This window comes from Scyliorhinus canicula, chromosome 13, assembly GCF_902713615.1.
Source record: "Scyliorhinus canicula chromosome 13, sScyCan1.1, whole genome shotgun sequence".
NCBI lineage: Eukaryota > Metazoa > Chordata > Chondrichthyes > Carcharhiniformes > Scyliorhinidae > Scyliorhinus > Scyliorhinus canicula.
In genome coordinates, this window is record NC_052158.1 from 156,046,737 (window position 1) to 156,069,943 (window position 23,207).

The 23,207-nt window shown below is 55.2% G+C and overlaps 1 protein-coding gene across 1 annotated transcript in view; it reads right to left on the minus strand.

Annotated features, from left to right (window-relative positions):
* Positions 1-23,207, minus strand: part of LOC119976803 (organic solute transporter subunit alpha-like) — a 51,997-nt gene that overhangs the window by 17,931 nt on the left and 10,859 nt on the right. Inside the window, exons 2-6 of the mRNA XM_038817599.1 lie at positions 22,085-22,176; positions 20,084-20,238; positions 19,066-19,139; positions 17,873-18,031; positions 7,791-7,902 (exon numbers count right to left, since the gene is read on the minus strand). Of these exons, the coding sequence (XP_038673527.1) occupies positions 7,791-7,902; positions 17,873-18,031; positions 19,066-19,139; positions 20,084-20,238; positions 22,085-22,176 (592 nt within the window). The remainder of the gene's footprint in view (positions 1-7,790; positions 7,903-17,872; positions 18,032-19,065; positions 19,140-20,083; positions 20,239-22,084; positions 22,177-23,207) is intronic.

Consider the following 23,207-nt stretch of genomic DNA (forward strand, 5'->3'; position numbering starts at 1 on the left):
TGAACGTCTCTTTGCCTTCCCCCAGGAAGTCCGCCTCCAGGGTGTCGTTCCCGACTTGGCTCACAGCTCCAGGACCCGTATATGTCCGTCAGCACGTATGACTCCACAAGGCGGACCCGTTGGTTGAAAGGGTACAGCTACTCCACCTCCACCCCAGTACGCCTACGTGGCGTACCCTGACGGCCGCCAGGATACTGTCTCCCTCAGGGACCTGGCACCAGCTGGTTCCCCACACACACACCCCCCCCTCCGACCCGGCGCCACCCTCCCCTTCCCTGGCGCGCCCCACCGCAGCCCCTGCCCCGGGACAATCCGTCCTCCCCCTGCCCACGCCCGCGGATGACGAGGATTTCGGCATGCTCCCGGAGTCACCGAGGACCAGACAGACACCGGAATCGGCGCCATCACTGGCTCCCAGCGGCAGATCAAGGCTCCGGACCGACTGAACCTGTAACTTGATCGGGACTCTTGAAACATCATCCTTCTGTATAATTCTCCACCACCCCCGCCGGACTCTATTTTAACAGGGGGTGAATGTGGTAGTCACCACTGATGTATATATTAGGTGATTTGTGGTAAGGCCCTGTACTACAGGTACCGGGGTAGTTCCCTGCCTGCTGGCTCCGCCCAGTAGGCGGAGTATAAATATGTGAGCTCCCCGTACAGCAGCCATTTCGCCAGCTGCTGTAGGAGGCCACACATCTTAGTGTATTAAAGCCTCAATTGCATCCAACTCTCGTCTTTGTGCAATTGATCGTCCATCAGGCTGTGAGTCTCATATCCCACCAGAGGGAGGCACTGTGGAATTAGATCAAATATTCCAGAAGGCGAGACTCAAAGAAAGAAAGAAAAGTTTGCCTTTATATAGCACCTATCAAACTGAAGGTGGCCCCAAAGCACTGTATTTATAGGCAATGAAGTATTATTTGAAGTATAGCCGCTGTCGGTGGCGGAAACATAACAGCCAATATACACAGCAAGATCCCAAAAATAGCAGCAATGTGACAAAGACCAGATGACCTGTTTTGGTGGTGTGATTGAGGATAGATACTGCGGAGGTCGATGGATAATCAACTTGTAAAACCTTGGACGGAAAATACCTCCATAAACAGGGAGTAACGTATCGGCCAAGTATCAAAGTGAAGTGGCAGTGGGGGTGGGAGTGGGGCTGTGGGTGGGAGTGGGGCTGTGGGTGGGAGTGGGGCTGTGGGTGGGGGTGGGGATGTGGGTGGGAGTGGGGCTGTGGGTGGGAGTGGGGCTGTGGGTGGGAGTGGGGCTGTGGGTGGGGGTGGGGCTGTGGGTGGGAGTGGGGCTGGGGGGGGGGGGGGGGGGGGGGGGGGGGGGGGGGGGGGGGGGGGGGGGGGGGGGGGGGGGGGGGGGGGGGGGGGGGGGGGGGGGGGGGGGGGGGGGGGGGGGGGGGGGGGGGGGGGGGGGGGGGGGGGGGGGGGGGGGGGGGGGGGGGGGGGTGGGGGGGGGGGGGGGGGGGGGGGGGGGGGGGGGGGGGGGGGGGGGGGGGGGGGGGGGGGGGGGGGGGGGGGGGGGGGGGGTGGGGGGGGGGGGGGGGGGGGGGGGGGGGGGGGGGGGGGGGGGGGGGGGGGGGGGGGGGGGGGGGGGGGGGGGGGGGGGGGGGGGGGGGGGGGGGGGGGGGGGGGGGGGGGGGGGGGGGGGGGGGGGGGGGGGGGGGGGGGGGGGGGGGGGGGGGGGGGGGGGGGGGGGGGGGGGGGGGGGGGGGGGGGGGGGGGGGGGGGGGGGGGGGGGGGGGGGGGGGGGGGGGGGGGGGGGGGGGGGGGGGGGGGGGGGGAGGGTGGGGGTGTGGGTGAGGGTGAGGGTGGGGGTGTGGGTGGGGCTGAGGGTGGGGGTGTGGGTGGGGGTGTAGGTGGGGGTATGAGTGGGGGTGGGGTGGGGTGTGGGTGGAAGTGGGGGTGGGGTGTGGGTGGAAGTGGGGGTGGGGTGTGGGTGGAAGTGGGGGTGGAAGTGGGTGGGGTGTGGGTGAAAGTGGGGGTGGAAGGGGTGGAAGTGGGTGGGGGGTGGAAGTGGATGGGGTGCGGGTGAGGTGGGGGTGGGGGTGTGGGTGGGGTGTGGGGGTGTGGGTGGGGTGTGGGGGTGTGGGTGGGGGTGTGGGTGGGGGTGTGGGTGGGGGTGGGGGTGTGGGTGGGTGGGGGTGTAGGTGGGTGGGGGTGGGGGTGTAGGTGGGTGGGGGTGGGGGTGTGGGTGAGGGTGGGGGTGGGGGTGTAGGTGGGTGGGGGTGGGGGTGTGGGTGAGGGTGGGGGTGTGGGTGAGGGTGGGGGTGTGGGTGAGGGTGTGGGTGGGGGTGGGGGTGGGGGTGGGGGTGGGGGTGGGTGGGGTGTGGGTGGGGTGGGGGTGTGGGTGGGGTGCGGGTGAGGTGGGGGTGGGGGTGTGGGTGTGGGTGAGGGTGGGGGTGGGGTGTGGGTGGGGTGGGGGTGGGTGGAGGTTGGGGTTGGGGTGGGGGTGGGTGGAGGGTGGGTGGGGCTGAGGTGTAGGTGGGAATGGGGGTAGGAAGGGGTGAGGTGTGGGTGAGAGTGGGAGTGGGTGGCGTGTGGGTGGGGGTGGTTGTTGCGGTGGGGGTGGGTGGAGGGTGGGTTGGGGTGAGGTGTGGGTGGGGGTGTGGGTGGGGGTGAGGGTGGGGGTGGCCGGGGGTGGGGGAGGCGTGTGGGTGGGGGTGGGCATGTGGGTGGGATTGTAGGTGGGGTGTGGGTGGGGGTGGGAAGGGGTGAGGTGTGGGTGGGAGTGGGGGTGTGGGTGGGGGTGTGGGTGGGGTGCGGGTGGGGGTGGGTTGGGGTGAGGTGGGGGTGGGGGTGGGTGGGGGGTGGGTGTGTGGGTGGCGTTTGGGAGGCGTGTGGGTGGGGGTGGGATTGTGGGTGGGGTGGGTGGGACGGGGGTGGGTGGGGGTGGGGATGGTGGTTGGGGGATGCAATGACTTTGGCCAGGCCTTTGAAATTGTCCAATTGGAATATGAGTTCCCTGATTAGTGGCCCAATCAGGGAACCCCTTTCTGTGTATATAACAGGGAGTGTCAGATCCTGTGCTCTCCCGGTGTAGACAGCAGACTGAATGGCCATGGTTGGTCAACTGTTGGGTCTGTAAATAAAAGGAATTCTGGTGACGGGACTTTTGTCTCCGTGGACTTTATTCCAGTGGGGGTGTGGGTATGGGTGTGGGTGTGGGTGGGGGAGTGGGTGGGGGTAGGGGTGTGGGTGTGGAAGTGGGTGTGGGTGTGGGTATGGGACTGGGTGTGGGGTAGGGGAGTGGGTGTGGAGTGGGTGGGGGTAGGGGTGTGGGAGTGGGTGTGGGAGTGGGTGTGGGAGTGGGTGGGGGTAGGGGTGTGGGAGTGGGTGGGGGAGTGGGTTGTGGGAGTGGGTGTGGGTGTGGGAGTGGGTGGGGATGTGGGAGTGGGTGGGAGAGTGGGTTGTGGGAGTGGGTGGGGGTGTGGGGGTGGGAGTGGGTGGGGGTAGGGGTGTGGGAGAGGGTGGGGGTGGGAGGGGGTGTAGAAGTGGGTGTGGGAGTGGGAGTGGGGGTGTGGGTGAGGGGGTGTGGGTGTGGGAGTGGGAGTGGGTGTGGGAGTGGGTTGGGGAGTGGGTGGGTGGGGGAGTGGGTGGGGGAGTGGGGATGTGGGTGGGAGTGGGGCTGTGAGTGGGGCTGTGGGTGGGGGTGGGGGTGGGGCTGGGGGTGGGGGGTGAGGGTGAGGGTGAGGGTGTGGGTGGGCGTATGAGGTGTGGGTGGGGTGTGGGTGAGGGTGGGGGTGGGGGGGTGGGGTGAGGGTGTGGGTGGGGGTGGGGTGTGGGTGGGGGTGTGGGTGGGGGTGGGGGTGGGTGGGGTGGGGTTGGGGTGGGGGTGGGGGTGTGGGTGGGGGTGGGGGTGGGGGTGTGGGTGTGGGTGAGGGTGGGGGTGGGGGTGTGGGTGTGGGTGAGGGTGGGGGTGGGGTGTAGGTGGGGTGGTGGTGGGTGGAGGTTGGGGTGGGGGTGGGTGGAGGGTGGGTGGGGTTGAGGTGTAGGTGGGAATGGGGGTGGGGGTAGGAAGGGGTGAGGTGTGGGTGAGAGTGGGGGTGGGTGGCGTGTGGGTGGGGGTGGTTGTTGCGGTGGGGGTGGGTGGAGGGTGGGTTGGGGTGAGGTGTGGGTGGGATTGTAGGTGGGGGTGGGAAGGGGTGAGGTGTGGGTGGGAGTGGGGGTGTGGGTGGGGGTGTGGGTGGGGGGTGGGTTGGGGTGAGGTGGGGGTGTGAGTGGGGGTGAGGGTGGGAGTGGGGGTGTGTGGGTGGCGTGTGGGAGGCGTGTGGGTGGGATTGTGGGTGGGGTGGGTGGGACGGGGGTGGGTGGGGGTGGGGATGGTGGTTGGGGGATGCAATGACTTTGGCCAGGCCTTTGAAATTGTCCAATTGGAATATGAGTTCCCTGATTAGTGGCCCAATCAGGGAACCCCTTTCTGTGTATATAACAGGGAGTGTCAGATCCTGTGCTCTCCCGGTGTAGACAGCAGACTGAATGGCCATGGTTGGTCAACTGTTGGGTCTGTAAATAAAAGGAATTCTGGTGACGGGACTTTTGTCTCCGTGGACTTTATTCCAGTGGGGGTGTGGGTATGGGTGGGGGAGTGGGTGGGGGTAGGGGTGTGGGTGTGGAAGTGGGTGTGGGTATGGGACTGGGTGTGGGGTAGGGGAGTGGGTGTGGAGTGGGTGGGGGTAGGGGTGTGGGTGTGGGAGTGGGTGTGGGAGTGGGTGGGGGTAGGGGTGTGGGAGTGGGTGGGGGAGTGGGTTGTGGGAGTGGGTGTGGGGGTGTGGGGGTGTGGGGGTGGGGGTGTGGGGGTGTGGGGGTGTGGGTGTGGGGGTGGGGGTGTGGGGGTGGGAGTGGGTGGGGGTAGGGGTGTGGGAGAGGGTGGGGGGTGGAGGGGGTGTAGAAGTGGGTGTGGGAGTGGGAGTGGGGGTGGGGGTGTGGGTGAGGGGGTGTGGGTGTGGGTGTGGGAGTGGGAGTGGGTGTGGGAGTGGGTTGGGGAGTGGGTGGGTGGGGGAGTGGGTGGGGGAGTGGGGGAGTGGGGGAGTGGGAGTGGGTGGGGGAGTGGGTGGGGGAGTGGGTGGGGGAGTGGGTGGGGGAGTGGGTGGGAGGTGGGTGGGGGAGTGGGTGGGGGAGTGGGTGGGGGAGTGGGTGCGGGAGTGGGTGGGGGAGTGGGTGTGAGTGTGGGGGAGTGGGTGCGGGAGTGGGGGAGTGGGGGAGTGGGGGAGTGGGTGAGGGAGTGGGGGATTTGGTGGGGGAGTGGGTTGGGGAGTGGGGGAGTGGGTGGGGGAGTGGGTGGGGGAGTGGGTGTGGGAGTGGGAGTGGGAGTGGGTGGGGGAGTGGGTGAGTGGGTGTGGGAGTGGGTGTGGGAGTGGGTGGGGGAGTGGGTGGGGGAGTGGGTGGGGGAGTGGGTGGGGGGGTGGGTGGGGGAGTGGGGGAGTGGGTGGGGGAGTGGGGGATTTGGTGGGGGAGTGGGTTGGGGAGTGGGGGAGTGGGTGGGGGAGTGGGTGGGGGAGTGGGTGTGGGAGTGGGAGTGGGAGTGGGTGGGGGAGTGGGTGAGTGGGTGTGGGAGTGGGTGTGGGAGTGGGTGGGGGAGTGGGTGGGGGAGTGGGTGGGGAGTGGGTGGGGGGGTGGGTGGGGGAGTGGGGGAGTGGGTGGGGGAGTGGGTGGGGGGGTGGGTGGGGGAGTGGGTGGGGGAGTGGGGGAGTGGGGGAGTGTGTGTGGGAGTGGGTGTGGGGGAGTAATGGGGGGGTGGGGGAGTGAGGGAGTGGGTGGGGGGTGGGGGAGTGGGGGAGTGGGTGGAGGTGTGGGGGTGGGGGAGTGGGTGTGGGAGTGGGGGAGTGGGGGTGTGGGTGTGGGAGTGGGTGTGGGTGTGGGAGTGGGTGTGGGTGTGGGTGTGGGAGTGGGTGTGGGTGTGGGAGTGGGTGTGGGTGTGCCTTAAACCCTCACACAAAAAACAGAAAATAGGAGGAGGAAGAGGCCATTCAGCCCTTCGGATCTGCTCCACTGTTCATTATGATCATGACTCATCCTATATCTCAACTCCATGCACCACATTCTCCCCAAACCCGTTAACACCTTTAGGCCACTCCCCTTGACTAACCGGAATGTGTACTTCCTGAACGTCATAGACGAGTTCTCCCGCTTTCCCTTTGCTATCCCGTGCCCCGACATGACCTCCCACACAGTCATTAGGGCCCTGCATAGTATCTTCACCCTGTTTGGCTTCCCCAGCTATGTACACAGTGACCGGGGTTTGTCCTTTATGAGTGACGAGCTGCGGCAGTACCTGCTCGACAAGGGCATCGCCTCGAGCAGGACGACCAGCTATAACCCCAGGGGGAACGGGCAGGTGGAGAGGGAGAATGCGACGGTCTGGAAGACCGTCCTACTGACCCTCCGGTCCAGGGATCTCCCGATCTCCCATTGGCAAGAAGTCCTCCCCGACGCGCTCCACGCTATTATGTACTGCTACCAACCAGACCCCTCAGGAGCGGCTTTTTATTTTTTCCAGGGGCACTACCACGGGGGTTTCACTCCTGGCACAGTTGATGACACCGGGCCCAGTACTCCTCCGGAAGCACTTCAGGGCGCACAAAACTGACCCACTAGTAGAGAAAATGCTCCTACTGCATTCAAACCCCCAGTACGCCTTCGTAGAGTTCCCTGACGGCCGTCAGGACACTGTATCCCTCCGGGACCTAGCGCCTGCAGGATCAAACCCCACCACTATCACCGCCGAGGTACCCCTCACACTACATCCCACCCAACTCGCCCCCCACGCCCCCGCACCTACCAGTTCGCTACATTTTCTTTGCGCGCCCACGCCAGCTAACTCCCAGCGCCCCCAGTCCCCAGTCGAACCAGACGGGTACGAAGCTCGGGAGGAATCGCCCCCGGAGTCCGCCATCGTACCCCAACCGACGGTGCTCATCCAGCCACCAGAAGGGGCTGCAACCCCGGTGCTCCGCCGATCACAGCGGACAACTCGGCCACCGGACAGACTCAACCTGTAAGCCACCACCCCCGCCGGACTTGATTTTTTTACAGGGGGTGAATGTGGTGAATCACAGTAGCGTTATTCACACTGTATTACACATGTTGTACTATGTCTCTGTAAGCTCGGCACATGAGCAGTTGCGATGCTCTGCCACTAGGGGGAGATGCACTGGGAGTGTACGGGAGTTTGTACTGGGCTCCACCCTTGGCTCCACCCACGGCTCCTCCCCCTAACTGGAAGTATAAAGGTTGATGCTGAGAGCCTGCCTGCCAGTTCATCTGGAGTTGATCTTGTCACAGGCAGGCTCTGTTGTAAGACGATTAAAACCACTGTTCACTTCTAACCACGTGTCGCGTGAATTGATGGTCTGATCAACCAATAATTCGAGCAGGGGGTGGCGAGACGTGATCAACTTATACTGGAGCCAGTAAAGTGAGATCGTTTTATGAACTGTGTCAACCTAAGAGTTGTGATTTATGGCTATGGTTAGGAGGTGAGAGAGAACTGCCTTGCTCTTTTGCACAGTGCTGTCCTTGGGATCTTTAGCACACTGGGCTAAATCGCTGGCTTTGAAAGCAGACTAAGGCCGGCCAACAGCGCGGTTCAATTCCCGTACCAGCCTCCCCGAACAGGCGCTGGAATGGAGCGACTAGGGGCTTTTCACAGTAACTTCATTTGAAGCCTACTTGTGACACTAAGCGGTTTTCATTTCATTTCATTTCAGCAGACAACGCCTTTAACTTCCCATCCAAAAGTCAGATTTAATAATATTGCTTTTTTACACTCACATCATCCGGGTCGTACAGTCCGTTTGTCCATAAAACGATTCCCAGGAAATAAATGACAGGTCGGAAAAATGCCACTTGGAATGATCCCAACACGAAAATCTTGAACTTCCGTCTGAGCAGAAAGAATTAAACCAATAGATTTCCTGACGACTGGCGATGGATCACAGCTTACAGAAACACCCTCCGAAAGACCATCGTCTTCTGCAACCTGCATTCATGTTAATGCCTTTGACGTTGTGAAACATGCCCCAGGTGCTTCACAGAAACGTCCCCACACAGATATCTCACACTCAGCTACATGTGGCCCACACCTTAGTTGAAGAGGTTTGCTTTAAGGAGGGTCTCACAGGGCAAGGAGAGAGATGGAGATTTTAGGGGAGGGAATACCAGAACTCAGGACCCAGGCAGTCGAAGACAGGGCTGCCAATGATGGAGCAAAGGAAATCGGGGATGGGCAAGTGGCCAGAATTGGTGGAGTGCAGAACTTTTGGGGGAAAAGCCCAAAAGGCCATAAAATGTCGGAGCAGGCCATTCAGCCCATCGAGTCTGATCATGGCTGACCTTTTATTTATGAATTTAGAGTACCCAATTAATTTTTTCCAATTAAGGGGCAATTTAGCATGGCCAATCCACCTACCCTGCACATACCATAGAATGTACAGTGCAGAAGGAGGCCATTCGGCCCATCGAGTCTGCACCGGCTCTTGGAAAGAGCACCCTACCCAAGGTCAACACCTCCCCCTATCCCCATAACCCAGTAACCCCACCCAACACTAAGGGCAATTTTGGACACTAAGGGCAATTTATCACGGCCAATCCACCTAACCTGCACATCTTTGGACTGTGGGAGGAAACCGGAGCACCGGGAGGAAACCCACGCACACACGGGGAGGATGTGCAGACTCCGCACAGACAGTGACCCAAGCCGGAATCGAACCTGAGACCCTGGAACTGTGAAGCCATTGTGCTACCCATAATACTACCGTGCTGCCCTTTGGGTTGTGGGGGCAAAACCCACGCAAACACGGGGAGAATGTGCAAACTCCACGCGGACAGTGACCCAGGGCCGGGTTCGAACCTGGAAACTCGGCGCCGAGAAGCTGCAGGGGTAACCCATGAAGTGTTGGCTAGTGTAGGCTTGAGAGATGAACAGTCACTTCCAACACTGATGAAGGTTCAACTCAATTTTATTGACTATTTCTCACTAACTAACACACGATGACTGTGGGTCTAAATGATGCTAACTTAAACTAGAGACCTAAGCCTTGTCTGAATCAGTTGATTCTCTCAGCACGTGGTGAGAGTCTGTGCTGGGCTGGATGAGTTCTTGTTACACTCAGAGGCAGCACCCAGAATGAGCGGGAACCGTGCTGCCCTCTGCCTTTATAGTGTGTGTATTCTAACTGGTGATTAGCTGCGGTGTTTGTACATGTTGATTGGTCCCTGTGTGTGTCCATCAGTGTGTGTCTGCACCATGATATACTGATGTATATTATGACAACCCACAGCGCCACCGTGCTGCCCGAGGAGGTTACAGCAATAGAGATGGGCAAGGCCTTGAAGGGAAGCTGAAAACAAGGATGAGAATTTTAATAGTGTGATGTTGCCGGACTGGGAGCTGATGTAATTCAGCGAGCACTGGGGAGATGGGGAACAGGACTGGGTGTGAGTTCAGGCAATGACGGCAGAGTTTTGGATGAACTTATGCTGATAAGATGGTGGGGTCGGAGAGCAAGTACTGATTTATCTATTTAAGCAAGAGGCCGGTCATTACAAGCAGGCCATGAGACACAGCTATTTTATTCAGCCTTAGAGCTGCAATACTGCAGGTGTCCACCTAGTGGTGCTGCTGCTCCATGCTCAAAGACTGTTCAGCAGTGCCACCAGCAGAGACATGGGGGTACTGCAGAGAGAATGCACAGGGATTTTAATCCCATGTATTTTCTGCTTTTCTCACTATATTTTTATAATCATAGAACAGTACAGCACTGAACAGGCCCTTCGGCCCTTGATGTTGTGCCGAGCATTGTCCGAATCCAAGATCAAGCTATCCCACCCCCTGTCATTCTGGTGTGCTCCATGTGCCTATCCAATAACCGCAACATTATTATCCCTTGAAGCCGTGTTAAACCTAATCATGATTGCAAAATTATATATTTTTGCAAAGGAATGAAGTTGCATCGATAGAGCACATTCCCAAAATGGGAGCCCATTCGCCCTCAATCCTGTTCCCCAATCTCTTTGCTTTATGGATTGGCTGGGGCAGTGTTTGTTACTCATCCCTAATTTCCCTTGAGCTGGATGAACGGTTTGCTTGGCCGTTTCAGAGTCAACCGCACGTGTTGGGCCGGGCGCAAGGTTTCTTTCCCAAAGGCCATGATATGGGTTTCTGATCGTCCATCAAGGTCGCCAATACTGAGACCTGCTCGACATTCCAGCTTTAACAATTTAAACTCCACCAGCCGCCCTGGTGGGATTTGAACCCCTGTCCCCTGGAGCGTGGGGCTGGATTCCTGATTCCAGTGACTATCCCACCCCACCTCCCCAATCCTACAGCTGACCTGATTTTTAGTTCCACTGACCCACCTTGTGAGTCAGATTATGGGTCATGGAAATAAAAGCACAGCAACGGCACGGATACGGAACTGACTGAGTGGCAGGAAACAGAGATCAACGGATATTGACATTTTTTTAATATTGTAATAAATTTAGAGTACCCAATTCATTTTTTCCAATTAAGCATGGCCAATCCACCTACCCTGCACATCTTTGGGTTGTGGGGGTGAAACCCACGCAGACACGGGGAGAATGTGCAAACTCCACACGGACAGTAACCCAGAGCCGGGATCGAACCTGGGACCTCGGCGCCGTGAGGCAGCAGTGCTAACCACTGCGCCACCGGGCTGCCCAGGTCAACGGATATTTTTTGGGGCAGGTTTGTAGCGGTGTTCCCCAGGGGTCAGTGTTGGGTCCCTTCCCTTTTTCCTGATCTCGATCTCGGTGTGCAAGGAACAATTTCAAAGTTTGAGGTTGATACGAAACTTTGAAGCACTGTAAACTCTGAAGAGGACAGTACAGAACTTCAGGAGCACGCAGGCAAGTTGGTGGAGTGGGCAGATAGGTGGCAGGTGAGGTTCAATGCGGAGAAACATGATGCATTTTTGCAGGAAGAATATGGGGAGAAAATATAAAAGAAAGGGCAAAATTCTTAAAGGGATGCATGAGCAGAGGCAACTGGGTGTAAATGTGTAAAGGTGTTTGAAGGTGGCAGGGATAAGTGGAGAGAGAAGTTAATAGTGTCCGGAAGGAACAAACAGTAAAACAGGGAAAGATGAATATTGTTTCTTTGCTTCCGGGTATGCCTCTGTTAACATATTCAAGAATGTTGTTTGCTTTAGTAAACTGATAAGAACAGATACTACACTTGATCTTAGCCAAAACTGTTCTCAACCTGTTCTGCCACCTTCAATGACTTGTACATACGTCCACCCAGGTCCTCCTGCACCCCCTTTAGAGTTACACTCCCTGTTTTATGTTGTCTCTACGTGTTCTTCCGACCAAGATGCATCATCTCACACTTCTCTCCATTTGCCCCCTTTCCAGGACACACACGATGGGCTGAGTGGCCTCTTTCTGCACTGTAACAATTCTGCGATTTTCTGATTTGCAGATGGAGACTCCACAAATATCCCCATCCTCAATGATGGAGGATCCCGCACCATCAGTGCAAAAGACAAGGCTGAAATATTCACAATAATCTTCAGCCAGAATTGCCGAGTGGATGATCCATCTCGGTCTCCTCCGGAGGTCCCCAACATCACAGGTGTCAGTCTTCAGCCAATATGATTCACTCCACGTGACATCAAGAAACGGCTGAAGGCACTGGATGCTGCAAAGGCTCTGGGCCCTGACAATATCCCAGCAATAGTACTGAAGACTTGTGCTCCAGACCTTTCCGCACCCCTAGCCAAGTTGTTCCAGTACAGCTACAACACTAGCCTCTACCCGGCAATGTGGAAAATTGCCCAGGTGTGTCCTGTACACAAGGAACAGGACAAATCCAACCCAGCCAATTACCGCCCTATCAGTCTAACCTCCATCATCAGCAAAGTGATGGAAGGAATCATCAACACTACAATCAAGCTGCATTTACTCAGCAATAACCTGCTAACAGATGTTATTTTGGGTTCTTCTCCTGACCTCATTACAGCCTTGATTCAAACATGGACAAAACAGCTGAATGCCAAAGGTCAGGTAAGAGTGACTGTGTGGGCAGCACGGGTAGCAGGTTTTGTGGATTGGCCATGATAAATTGCTCTTAGTGACCAAAAAAGGTGAAGAGGGGTTATTGGGTTACGGGGATAGGGTGGAAGTGAGGGCTTAAGTGGGTCGGTGCAGACTCGATGGGCCGAATGGCCTCCTTCTGCACTGTATGTTCTCTGTTCTTGACATCAAGGCATTTGACCGAGTGTGGCATCAAGGAGCCCAAGCTAAACTGGGTTCAATGGGAATCAGGGGGAAAACTCTCCGCTGGTTGGAGTCATACCCGGCACAATGGAAGATGATTGTGGTTCGACAGCATGGTGGCACGGTGGTTAGCACTGCAGCCTCACGGCGCCGAGGTTCGACCCCGGCTCTGGGTCACTGTCCGTGTGAAGTTTGCACATTCTCCCCGTGTTTGCATGGGTTTCACCTCCACAACCCAAAGATGAGCAGGGTAGGTGGATTGGCCATGCTAAATTGCCCCTTAATTGGACAAAAAAGAATTGTGTATTCTAAATTTATTATAAAAGAAGATGGTTGTGGTGGTCGGAGGTCAATCATCTCCGCTCCAGGATATCGCTGCAGGAGTTCCTCAGGGGGGTGTCTGAGGCCCAACCATCTTCAGCTGCTGAGATTTTCCAACATTTTCTCTTTGGTTTCAGATTCCAGCATCCGCAGTAATTTGCTTTTATCCATCTTCAGCTGCTTCATCAATGACCTCCCTTCCATCATAGGGTCAGAAGTGGGGATGTTTGCGGATGACTGCACAATGTGACAGCACCATTCGTGACTCCTCAGATAATGAAGCAGTCCATGCCCAAATGCAGCAAGACCTGGACAATATCCAGGCTCGGGCTGGCAAGTGGCAATTACATTCACACCACACAAGTGGCAGGAAATGATGATCTCTAACAAGAGAGGATCTAACCATCGCCCCTTGACATTCAACGACATTACCATCGCTGAATCCCCCACAATCAATATCCTGGGGGTTACCATTGATCAGAAACTGAATGGAACTCGCCACATCGTGGCTACCAGAAGCTGCGAATTCTGTGGAACCCCCACCACCTGGAGGTTCCCCTCCATGTCAATCACCCTGACTTGGAATACGGGAGTGATTTTGAGCTTCTCCCTCTGTCGTAGCCTCGGAATCCGGACTGAATCTTCACCATCACTGAATATTCACCGGATGTTGGAGTGACGTCGCGGAAATGCCATTTAGACCCGGTTAACGTAAACTTGCGGCCTCGCCTCCAACAAGGAGAGCGGAGCTAAGCAATCCGACAGCCATGAATTTCCAGGCTGGTCACTACCCAGGGGGCACCGGACAGGATGTAGGGGACGATCACCTCGAGGCCAAGGCTGGGGTCAGTCACCCAACCTTGGGGGAAGGGGTCGCGGACAGACCTTACCTTCCATTCACTTTAGGGTGCGCCTTGCTTTAAGGGGTCTGCAGGTTGGCATGCCGGCATCGCTTCCTGTGTCCTGGGCTTTGTGCTCAAATCCCTGCTGAGCAAGTGCCCGTCCTTAGTGGGAGTCGTAAACTGGGGGGGAGGAGGTGAATACTGAGTGGCAGCACTGGGGGCGGCTGTGGGGTTCCATGAGAGGCCAGGCCGTAAGGGCAGAACGGGGGGAGGGGAGGGTCAGGAATGGGTTGCATCCCTGCCTCATGAGGAATGAAGACCCTCTCTCTTTGGGAGGCACGGCAGCAGTGTGGGTAGAACCCCACACTCAGGCAGCACTGTGAGGACCAAGGGGTTAAGCTCGATGGAATTTCAATTCCACTTGTCTGGGAAGCTTGACTGTCAGGAATTAGTGTGTCGGGCTGTGAAATGGGAGAATGAGGGTGCCCTCTCGGTCTGTGCTTGTCATGCTAACTCCAGGCTTCACTCTAATCAGCTGTGACTGGTCCCCCACAAGGGGCAGTCATTTGTGTGGTATGCAACCTCACTCTTCACTGACAAGTCAACTGGGCCAATAAGATCTGAAGAGCTAAACATCACTGCCTTTGATTGAACGCCAAAGTTCATCCAACAGTTCACACCACACAGGATACACTGATGTGAACCCTAAAGGAAGGCTTCATGGTGGAGCTTATCATTACTCACCCCGCTAAAGGTCATAACAAGGGGTGTCTTTGAGATGTCCCATCAGGATGTAGACCCGGGTTCCATACATCCACTCAATTTCCGTGCTTGAAGTTTTGGTTGGAGTTAGGGAAACATCGGGGTGCATTTGCTGCCGAGATTCTCTCGGGTCCAGGCGCCTCCCCCTGGTGGAGTTGAGAGGGATAACTGCGGGGATTTTCCAGTGTGAGGTTTAGTGAAGAGGCCCTGACTCGGAGGGAAGGGCATGAGTGGAGGTCCCAGCGAGGCGGAGGGCTGAGGGTGTGGGCTCTGTGAGGAATCCTCGCTGCTCACTCTAGTGTTACAGGCATACACCAGGGGCAGGGGTCCCTGCCAGCAGCCGGGCGGCTTTACTGAGTCGTCAGTGGGAGAGACACAATGCCACCATTGTCACACTACACAGGGATGAAGAGGTGAGTGTGGGCGGGGTTTACGGAGCATGGCGCTGTGACAGTGAAGGGTCTGCTGGTGATCAGAGTGATATTTATTGAAAATGCTATATGACACTGGTAACCTATCTTAACTATCTTAACCAGTGCCACACCCTTCCTCACCCTTTCGCTATGCCTTGGTATACCCCCAGGATCCACAGCTGAGATTGAGGTGGACTGCTGACTTCCACACCCTGTTACCTGTGGTGACCTTGGCGGGCGTCCCCTGGGGGGGCCGGGTCCTCGAGGGTCCGGGTCTACTTTCGGGCTGCACGGGTGTGACAGTGCCCCCCCCCTCGGTGTGAGGGGATGGAGGCGCATCGCTCACAGGGAGGGGGGTGTCAGATGGGCTGGACACTCCCAGAGTCCCCTGGGAGCCCGGGGGCTCCTCCATGGGATAGGGGGGGCCGCTGGAGTGAGATCCAGAAGCCGTGTCATCCTCTGGCACAGACACGTGCATTCCCACCAGTGCCTGCACCATGGAGGCTGTGAGCTGAACCATTGAGTAGACATCACCCATCATGCAGTGCACCGAGGCCTCCACTGCATGGGCCACCCTCGCAGGTTTGGCCTCGTCGAGTTGGAGAGGCAGCACCATCTCCTCGGACAGAGCGGAATGGGACTCCTCCAGTCCGAGAAGCGGCGCCGTCATCCCTCCCTGATTCTCACAACTCTTTTGCAGTTCTGTGGTGAGATAACCACTGTAGTTATGTGTACTGCAGTAGGGGGATGTATGCCTGTACCTTGCAAATGGAGGGACAACATCGTACAGCAATAAAGCCTCTATTGTACTAGTCTCTCGGCTTTGAGTATAATTGTTAGCGCCACAAGTTCCATCAGCTCTGGACCCAGAGGCACATCATTGGTCTGGGGCTCAGCGAAGCCTTGGGCTCCCACATCCCTGTGAGTGCTGGATCCCTGGGCTCCCACATCCCTGTGAGTGCTGGATCCCTGGGCTCCCACATCCCTGTGAGTGCTGGATCCCTGAGCTCCCACATCCCTGTGAGTGCTGGATCCCTGGGCTCCCACATCCCTGTGAGTGCTGGAACCCTGAGCTCCCACATCCCTGTGAGTGCTGGATCCCTGGGCTCCCACATCCCTGTGAGTGCTGGATCCCTGGGCTCCCACATCCCTGTGAGTGCTGGAACCCTGAGCTCCCACATCCCTGTGAGTGCTGGATCCCTGGGCTCCCACATCCCTGTGAGTGCTGGATCCCTGGGCTCCCACATCCCTGTGAGTGCTGGAACCCTGGGCTCCCACATCCCTGTGAGTGCTGGATCCCTGGGCTCCCACATCCCTGTGAGTGCTGGAACCCTGGGCCGTTCCTGCTTCCACCAGCTGTGGAGCATCAGCCTTGAGATTCTCACCAGCGAGTGACCCGGAAATCTGCCGACTACTTAATCCCACCGATGGTTATGTCGGAAACGTCGCCCCCTCTGAACTGCTCGGGTCAGTGATGTCCAGGGGCTGCCAGCTGACATGGTTGAGGAGTGGCATGAGTGGGACTGGAATGGGAGTGAGGATTTGAGGAGCAGAGTAGAGAATGGGGGGGGGGGGGGGGGGGGGGGGACCATGGGGAGTGGGCTTGGGGGGGGGGGGTGAAGAGAGCCGTGTGACAGGTGGGCAGCCCGCGAGGTGGCTGGCGGAGAAATCACCTTGTAGGTGCGAGGGGTGGGTGAGGGGGTGCAGTGAGAGACTGGAGGTGGCAGAGTACCCTGGCTGCGTGACGAAGATCACTCAGCTTATCCGGCACAGCTTCCCATCATCTGATGCAGCGAGCTGACATTCACCCAGGCGGGGGTGGGGGGGGGGGGGGGGGGGGGGGGTCACCTTGATCGTCAGACACTTTCTGGAAGCGGGTACAGGACATCCCGTCTCTGCCACCCAAAAATCTGGCTCCCTCCCTCCCTCTGGGTGTCACCTCACCTCCAGGAGAACTAGAGCAAGTGCTGGGGGGATGTTTATCTGGAGCTCCCGGTGATGCAGTGATTACGATTCCCCGGGGTGAGCGAATCAGCAGGAAGATGCCAAGACCACGGCGGGATTCACGCGGAGAACAAAAAATCTCAAACTCCCGTGAGAAACCCCGTCAACTTGCACCGTTTTAAATAATAATAATAATCTTTATGTCACAAGTAGGCTGACATTAACACTGCATGAAATTACTGTGAAAAGCCCCTAGTCGCCACATTCCAGCGCCTGTTCGGGTACACAGAGGGAGAATTCAGAATGTCCAATTCACCTAACAGCACGTCTTTCGGGACTTGTGGGAGGAAACCGGAGCACCCGGAGGAAACCCACGCAGACACGGGGAGAACGTGCAGACTCCGCACAGAAAGTGACCCAAGCTGGGAATCGAACCTGCGACCCTGGAGGTGTGACACCACTGTCCTAACCACTGCGCTACTTGTTTTGTTATGCTCTTGACGTAGCATAAGCTGCTTCCTTGATGCGCACTCTGACAAAGGAAGGTTCAGACTTGGAGATAGCTTCAACACATTGATTGAACTGTTAACGATTCTCCTACTTGGATTCGACTCTCCTGTTAATCCTGCTATAGCTACTCAGACTGACTAACCAGTCTGCTACAATCCACGTGGTGGGTGTGATGTGTTTCAATCAACCCTGTGTACTCACTGAGTGTCTCCACTGGAAAGAGGAAGATCATGTATGCTGTGTCCTTTTATATGGGTTGGTGTAATGCCCCCCTGTGGTAGTGTCACCTCTGTGTGTATCGTGAATGCCCATTGCTCGTATCCTATCTTACTGAGCTATTGGTTGAATGTCTGTGTGTCATGTCTCTGATGCTCCCTCTAGTGTCTAGCTAGCCTACATGTATTTACATTAACCCCTTGTGTATCTACAGTGATGCATATCACCACACGACTGAGCTGCCCCACGGTTCTCACCTGTCCTGACGCATTGCCATTTCTTGGTAAGATTTCACCCTAATCGCTGATCCTTCATTGTCGCTGGGTTCCCTCCCTAACAGCACTGTGGGTGTACCTACATCTCAAGGACTGCAGCGGTTCAGCAAGACGGCTCACCACCACCTTCTCAAGGCCAACTAGGGATGGGCACTAAATGCTGACCTAACCAGCGATTCCCACATCCAATAAGACAAGACAAAATGTTGATTCTGTGCTTCACTGGCTGTAAACACTTTGGGAAAACCTGAGGTGGGGAAAGGTACCATCGAAATGCAAACCTTTCTTTCCTTTTTCTCTCATTGGAAATGTTGTGGTTGGTGACCTCTCACCTGGTCATTCTCATGCGAGGGAGACAAGGACAGCAGCAGCAACACGGTCCCGTACTGACTGCGATGGTGACCGTCTCTAAATGTTCCAGCAGAGCTTCCTGTCCCTCGTAACCTTCCACAATTACCAGCAGCAGCAGATAGAAACAAACTGCAAAATACCTGAGGGAAATCGAGCGTGGGAAAGGTGGTTCAGGCACTGCAAATCAAACATGGAGCAAACCAATATCAAACTCAGCATCCATCAATATTTATTTGATTAACTATGGGGCCAAGGGCCATATTGTAGGATCACGGGTCACAGTTCAGTGTCGGGACATAGACTAAAGGTTTGTACTAGGATCAGGGGCGGGTATTAGGGTAGGGCTAGGGATGGACTGTCTAATAGTTGAGCCCATGTTTTCAGGGTGTATTGTGTATACTATCGAGAGAGAGAAAGGGTAATAGAGAGTGTGTGATAGAGAGAGGGTGTGTGATGGAGAGAGAGAGAGAGAGTTACAATGAAAGCAAGTGACAGGGAGAGAGATTCCGGACTGTGTACGAGGGTCCGCACTGTATATTAGGGTTAAATTTGTGTCTGAGGGTATTAGGGTTGGGTTTGTTTATGAGGGTTTGGACTGTGTATTCGGGTTGGGTTTGTGGAATGAGGGTCCGGACTGTGTATGAGGGTTGGGTTTGTGTATGAGGGTCAAGACACTCTATTAGGGTTAGGGTTAGGGTTTGGGTTAGTATTAGGGTTAGGGGTAGGTTTAGGGTTTGGGTCAGGGTTATGGTCCGGACTGTGTGACAGAGGGTCACTGTGATTGGTGAGTTAGGGTTAGGGTTAGGGTTTGGGTCAGGGTTATGGTCCGGACTGTGTGACAGAGGGTCGCTGCGATTGGTGAGTTAGGGTCAGGGTTAGGTTTAGGGTTTGGGTCAGTGTTATGGTCCGGACTGTGTGACAGAGGGTCACTGCGATTGGTGAGTTAGGGTTAGGGTTAGGTTTTACGGTTAGGGTTAGAGTTAGGGTTAGGGTTCGGGGTAGGATTAGGGTTAGGGTTAGGGTTATCGTCCGGACTGTGTGACAGAGGGTCACTGCGATTGGTGAGTTAGGGTTAGGGTTAGGTTTTACGGTTAGGGTTAGAGTTAGGGTTAGGGTTATCGTCCCGACTGTGTGACAGAGGGTCACTGTGATTGGTGAGTGATCTGCTACTTACGTTGCTGCCATCATATTGACAAACATAATTGCCCGAGGAACCCAGAGTCCCAGACAGGATGTGACACCAATGATCTGGAAGAGGATGAGACACTTGCTGAGGATGTGGTCAGAAAGAGGCTGGCGGACAATAGCAACATCTTACACCCTGTTTGTTAATCAATAATAACCATGTGTGTGGACCAACAAAAAGGCAGTGTTCTATCCTGAGATACATTTGATAAACAGTCAGTCCCTGACACATCCTCTGTCTCAAGTGTTAAGTTCCAACCCTGCAATAACTGAGGGGCTGGGGAATGGGAGTGTATGTGTGTGAGATAGCCTCGTTATGGAGTAATGTGTGGATGTGTGTGTACAATGGGTGGAAAATGCATGGACATTGGGTGGATTAGACTGCGCTGTTTAACATTGAAGAATAACCAACCTCCATTCTGTGTAAGGGATGGATGAACTTCATCAGATTGGAAAGTGGTGAATGTGACTCCTCTGTTCAGGTGGGCGGGAGACAGAAGACGGAAAGGACAGGACAGTCAGTTTAACATCTATCCTCAGGAAAATACCAGGATCTATTATTCAGGGGTTATTGCTGGGCAATTTGAAAATCACAATACCATCATGGATGTGGATGTCGCCATCCCCGTTGCCCTGGAACTGAATGGCTTGCCTATTTCAGAGGGAAGTTAAGAGTCAGCCACGTTGCTGTGGGTCTAGAGTCACATGTAGGCCAGACCCGGGTAAGGACGGCAGATTTCCTTCCCTGAAGGACACTAGTGAACCAGATGGGTTTTTACAACAATCGACGATAATTTCATGGGCATTATTCCTGAGATCTTAATTCCAGATTTAAGTTCCACCAGCAGCTTTGAACTCAGATAATCAGACTGGGTCTCTGGGTTATCAGTACAATGATACTATCACTACACCACCACCAGGGATGGCGGGACTGTCATATGAGGAGAGATTGACTAGGTTGGGATTGTTCTCACTGGAGTTCAGAACAATGACCGGGGTAAACTCACCGTTGGCGCTGCGCTGAGCCACACTAAAGTCTTCATCTTAAAGGGACATCTCACTTTCTTCAGTAGATAATAAGTGTTCTCCAGGTAGATGGTGACAGACAACACAGTCATGGCTGTCAATGCAGCAAAGACACCAATATCCAGCCAGGTCAATTCTACACAAGGACAGGGACAAGAAAAATGAAGTCAGAAGTTTGACTCCAGAAGCACTGCTCTCATGGAGCAAGTTCCAGAGTATAAGATCACTTTGAAAGCTCATCATCTATTAAAGAGCGCCAGGCCCAGATGGTAGGCCACCGAGTTAAAAAGCCAAAGTTAAAATCCCAAGTCCACGGACTTGAGCGCATAAGGGGCTGGTTTAGCTCACTCAGCTAAATCGCTGGCTTTTAAAGCAGACCAAGCAGGCCAGCAGCACGGTTCGATTCCCGTACCAGCCTCCCCGGACAGGCGCCGAAATGTGGCGACTAGGGGCTTTTTGCAGTAACTTCATTGAAGCCTACTCGTGACAATAAGCGATTTTCATTTTTTCATAAGCTCGGCCAACACTGAGGGAGTGCTGCAGTGTCGGAGGTGCTTTTTGTGGAGGAGGTCTTAAACGAAAGCTTCCCAAGGTGGATGTAAAAGTGTTCATGTCAACCGCAGGAAGAAGATACTTAGAACCTGGGAAATGTTGCGGCGCAGAGAGAGGCCATTCAGCCCATCGTTTCTGCGCCAGCCAGAAAAAAAAACTAGTTGCTAATTTTAATCCCATTTTCCAGCCGTAGCAGTTAACAACACTTCAGATACGGCTAAATTTAAAATGAGTTGAGTGTTTCAGCCTCACCCGCCAACTGAGGCAGGGAATCCCAGATGCGCACCACCCTCTGGGTGAAAAGATTCTTCCTCATGTCCCCTCTAATTCTTCTCCCAATCACCTGACCCCCTCAGCTGGGGCAAACAGGTCTTTCCTCTTGACCCTGTTTAGGCCCCTCATAATTTTGTTAGTTCACCTTGGTGCCCTGGGCCAATATTTAAAGGTTTGAATAGAATAGAATAGAATCCGTCCCCCGCCATATGTTCTGGGCATGCCCAGAGCTTGGGGGATTCTGGCAGGGGTTTGCAGACGTCATGTCCAAGGTGTTGAAAACAAGGGCGGCCCTGAGTTCAGAGGTGGCGATTTCCGGTGTTCCGGAAGACCTGGGAATCCAGGAGGAGAAAGAGGCAGACATTCTGGCCTTTGCTTCCCTGGTAGCCCGGAGACGGATACTATTAGCTTGGAGAGACTCAAAGCCCCGAAGTCGGAGACCTGGCTATCGGACATGGCTAGCTTTCTCTGTTTGGAGAAAATCAAGTTCGCCTTGAGGGGGTCACTGTTAGGGTTCAGCCGGAGGTGGCAACCGTTCATCGACTTCTTCGCGGAAAATTAATAGTCAGCAGAGGGGGGTGGGGGAGGGGGGTGGGGGTTTAGTTTAGTTTAGTGTAGGGGGTTAATAAAGGTACATGTGAGGGAGGAAGACGGCTTTTGCACTATGTTTATATTTGTATGTATATTGTTTCTTCTGTTATTGTTATCCAACCATAAATACCTCAATAAAATGTTTATTAAAAAAAATGAATCCCTACCACGCAGAAGGAGACCATTCGGCCATCGAGTCAGCACCGACCTTCCGAAAGGGAAGTCTACCTAGGCACACTCCCCCACCTTAGCCCCGTAACCCCACCTCACCTGTACAACTTTGGACACTAAGGGAAATTTAGCATGGCCAATCCCCCTAACCTTTTGATGACCCTTTGTCAGAAATGAGCTAACCAAGCCGTTGACCTGAAATGTGAACTCTGTTCCTGTCTCCACAGGTACTGCCTGATCTCCAGAGTATTTCCAGCTTTGGCTGTTTTTATTCCAGTACCTGTGGGGTTTTCCCTGGTCAGCTCCTGGTGATAATCTCAAAGTGACCTTGGCCTTGACCCCTCCGCCTGGGTTTCTCAATCAAAGACCAATTGTGGACCTTATTTGCGACTTACGTAATATTAGGTTGATGGATCTCGGCGGAGGTAAGAAACAAGCCTCGGAAACATTGAATTTCTCAATTTGTTCGATGATATCAGGAGTAAACCTTCAAAACAAGTTAAACAAAATAAAAACCATTGGTTAAACTCTTACAGTGGGCAAATGCACGGTAGATGCAGTATAATGGGGATAAATGTGAGGTTACCTATTCTGGCACCAACAACAGGAAGCAGATTATTATGAGTGGCTGCAGATTGAGAGAGGGGAATGGGCAACGAGACCTGGGTTTCCTCATACACCAGTCGCTGAAGGTGAGCATGCAGGTACAGTAGGGGGTAAAGGCAAATGGTATGTTGGCCTTCATTGCGAGAGGATTCAAGTACAGGAGCAGGGATGTGTTGCTGCAATTATACAGGGCCTTAGTGAGGCCACACCTGGAGTATTGTGTGCAGTTTGGGCCTCATTATTTGAGGAAGGCTGTTCTTGCTCTCGAGGGAGGGCAGCGAAGGTTTACCGGACTGATTCCTGGGATGGCAGGACTGGTATGAGGAGAGATTGAATTGGTTAGGATTATATGCCCTAGAGTTCAGGGAAGATCTCAAAGAAGCCTCTAAACTTTTAACAACAGGGCTAGACAGGGTAAATGCAGGAAAGATGTCTCTCATGGTAGGGGGTTTCTAGAACCAGGGGACACAGCCTAAGGATACAGGCTAAACCACTTAGGACAGAGGTGAGGAAAAATTCCTTCACCCAGAGAGTGGTCGGCCTGTTGGATTCGCTACCACAGAAAGTTAAGGCCAAAACAGTGTACGTTTTCAAGAAGCAGTTAGATATGGCTCCTAGGGCGAAGGGTATCAAAGGCGATGGGCGGGAAGGTGGGATCAGGCTATTGAGTTGCATGATGAGCCATGATCATAATGAATGGCTGAGCTGGCTTGATGGGCCGAATGCCCTCCTCCTGCTCCTGTTTTCTACGTTACCCTGTGTTGGAGAAACAGGTAAGGGTTGATGCCTTGAGGCTAAAACATTTCGCTATTGTTTTCATTCTTCCTTATGATGTGGGCATCACTGGCTCGGCCATCATTTATTGTCCATCCCTAATTTGTTTTGATAGGTGGTGGCGAGCTGCCTTCTTGA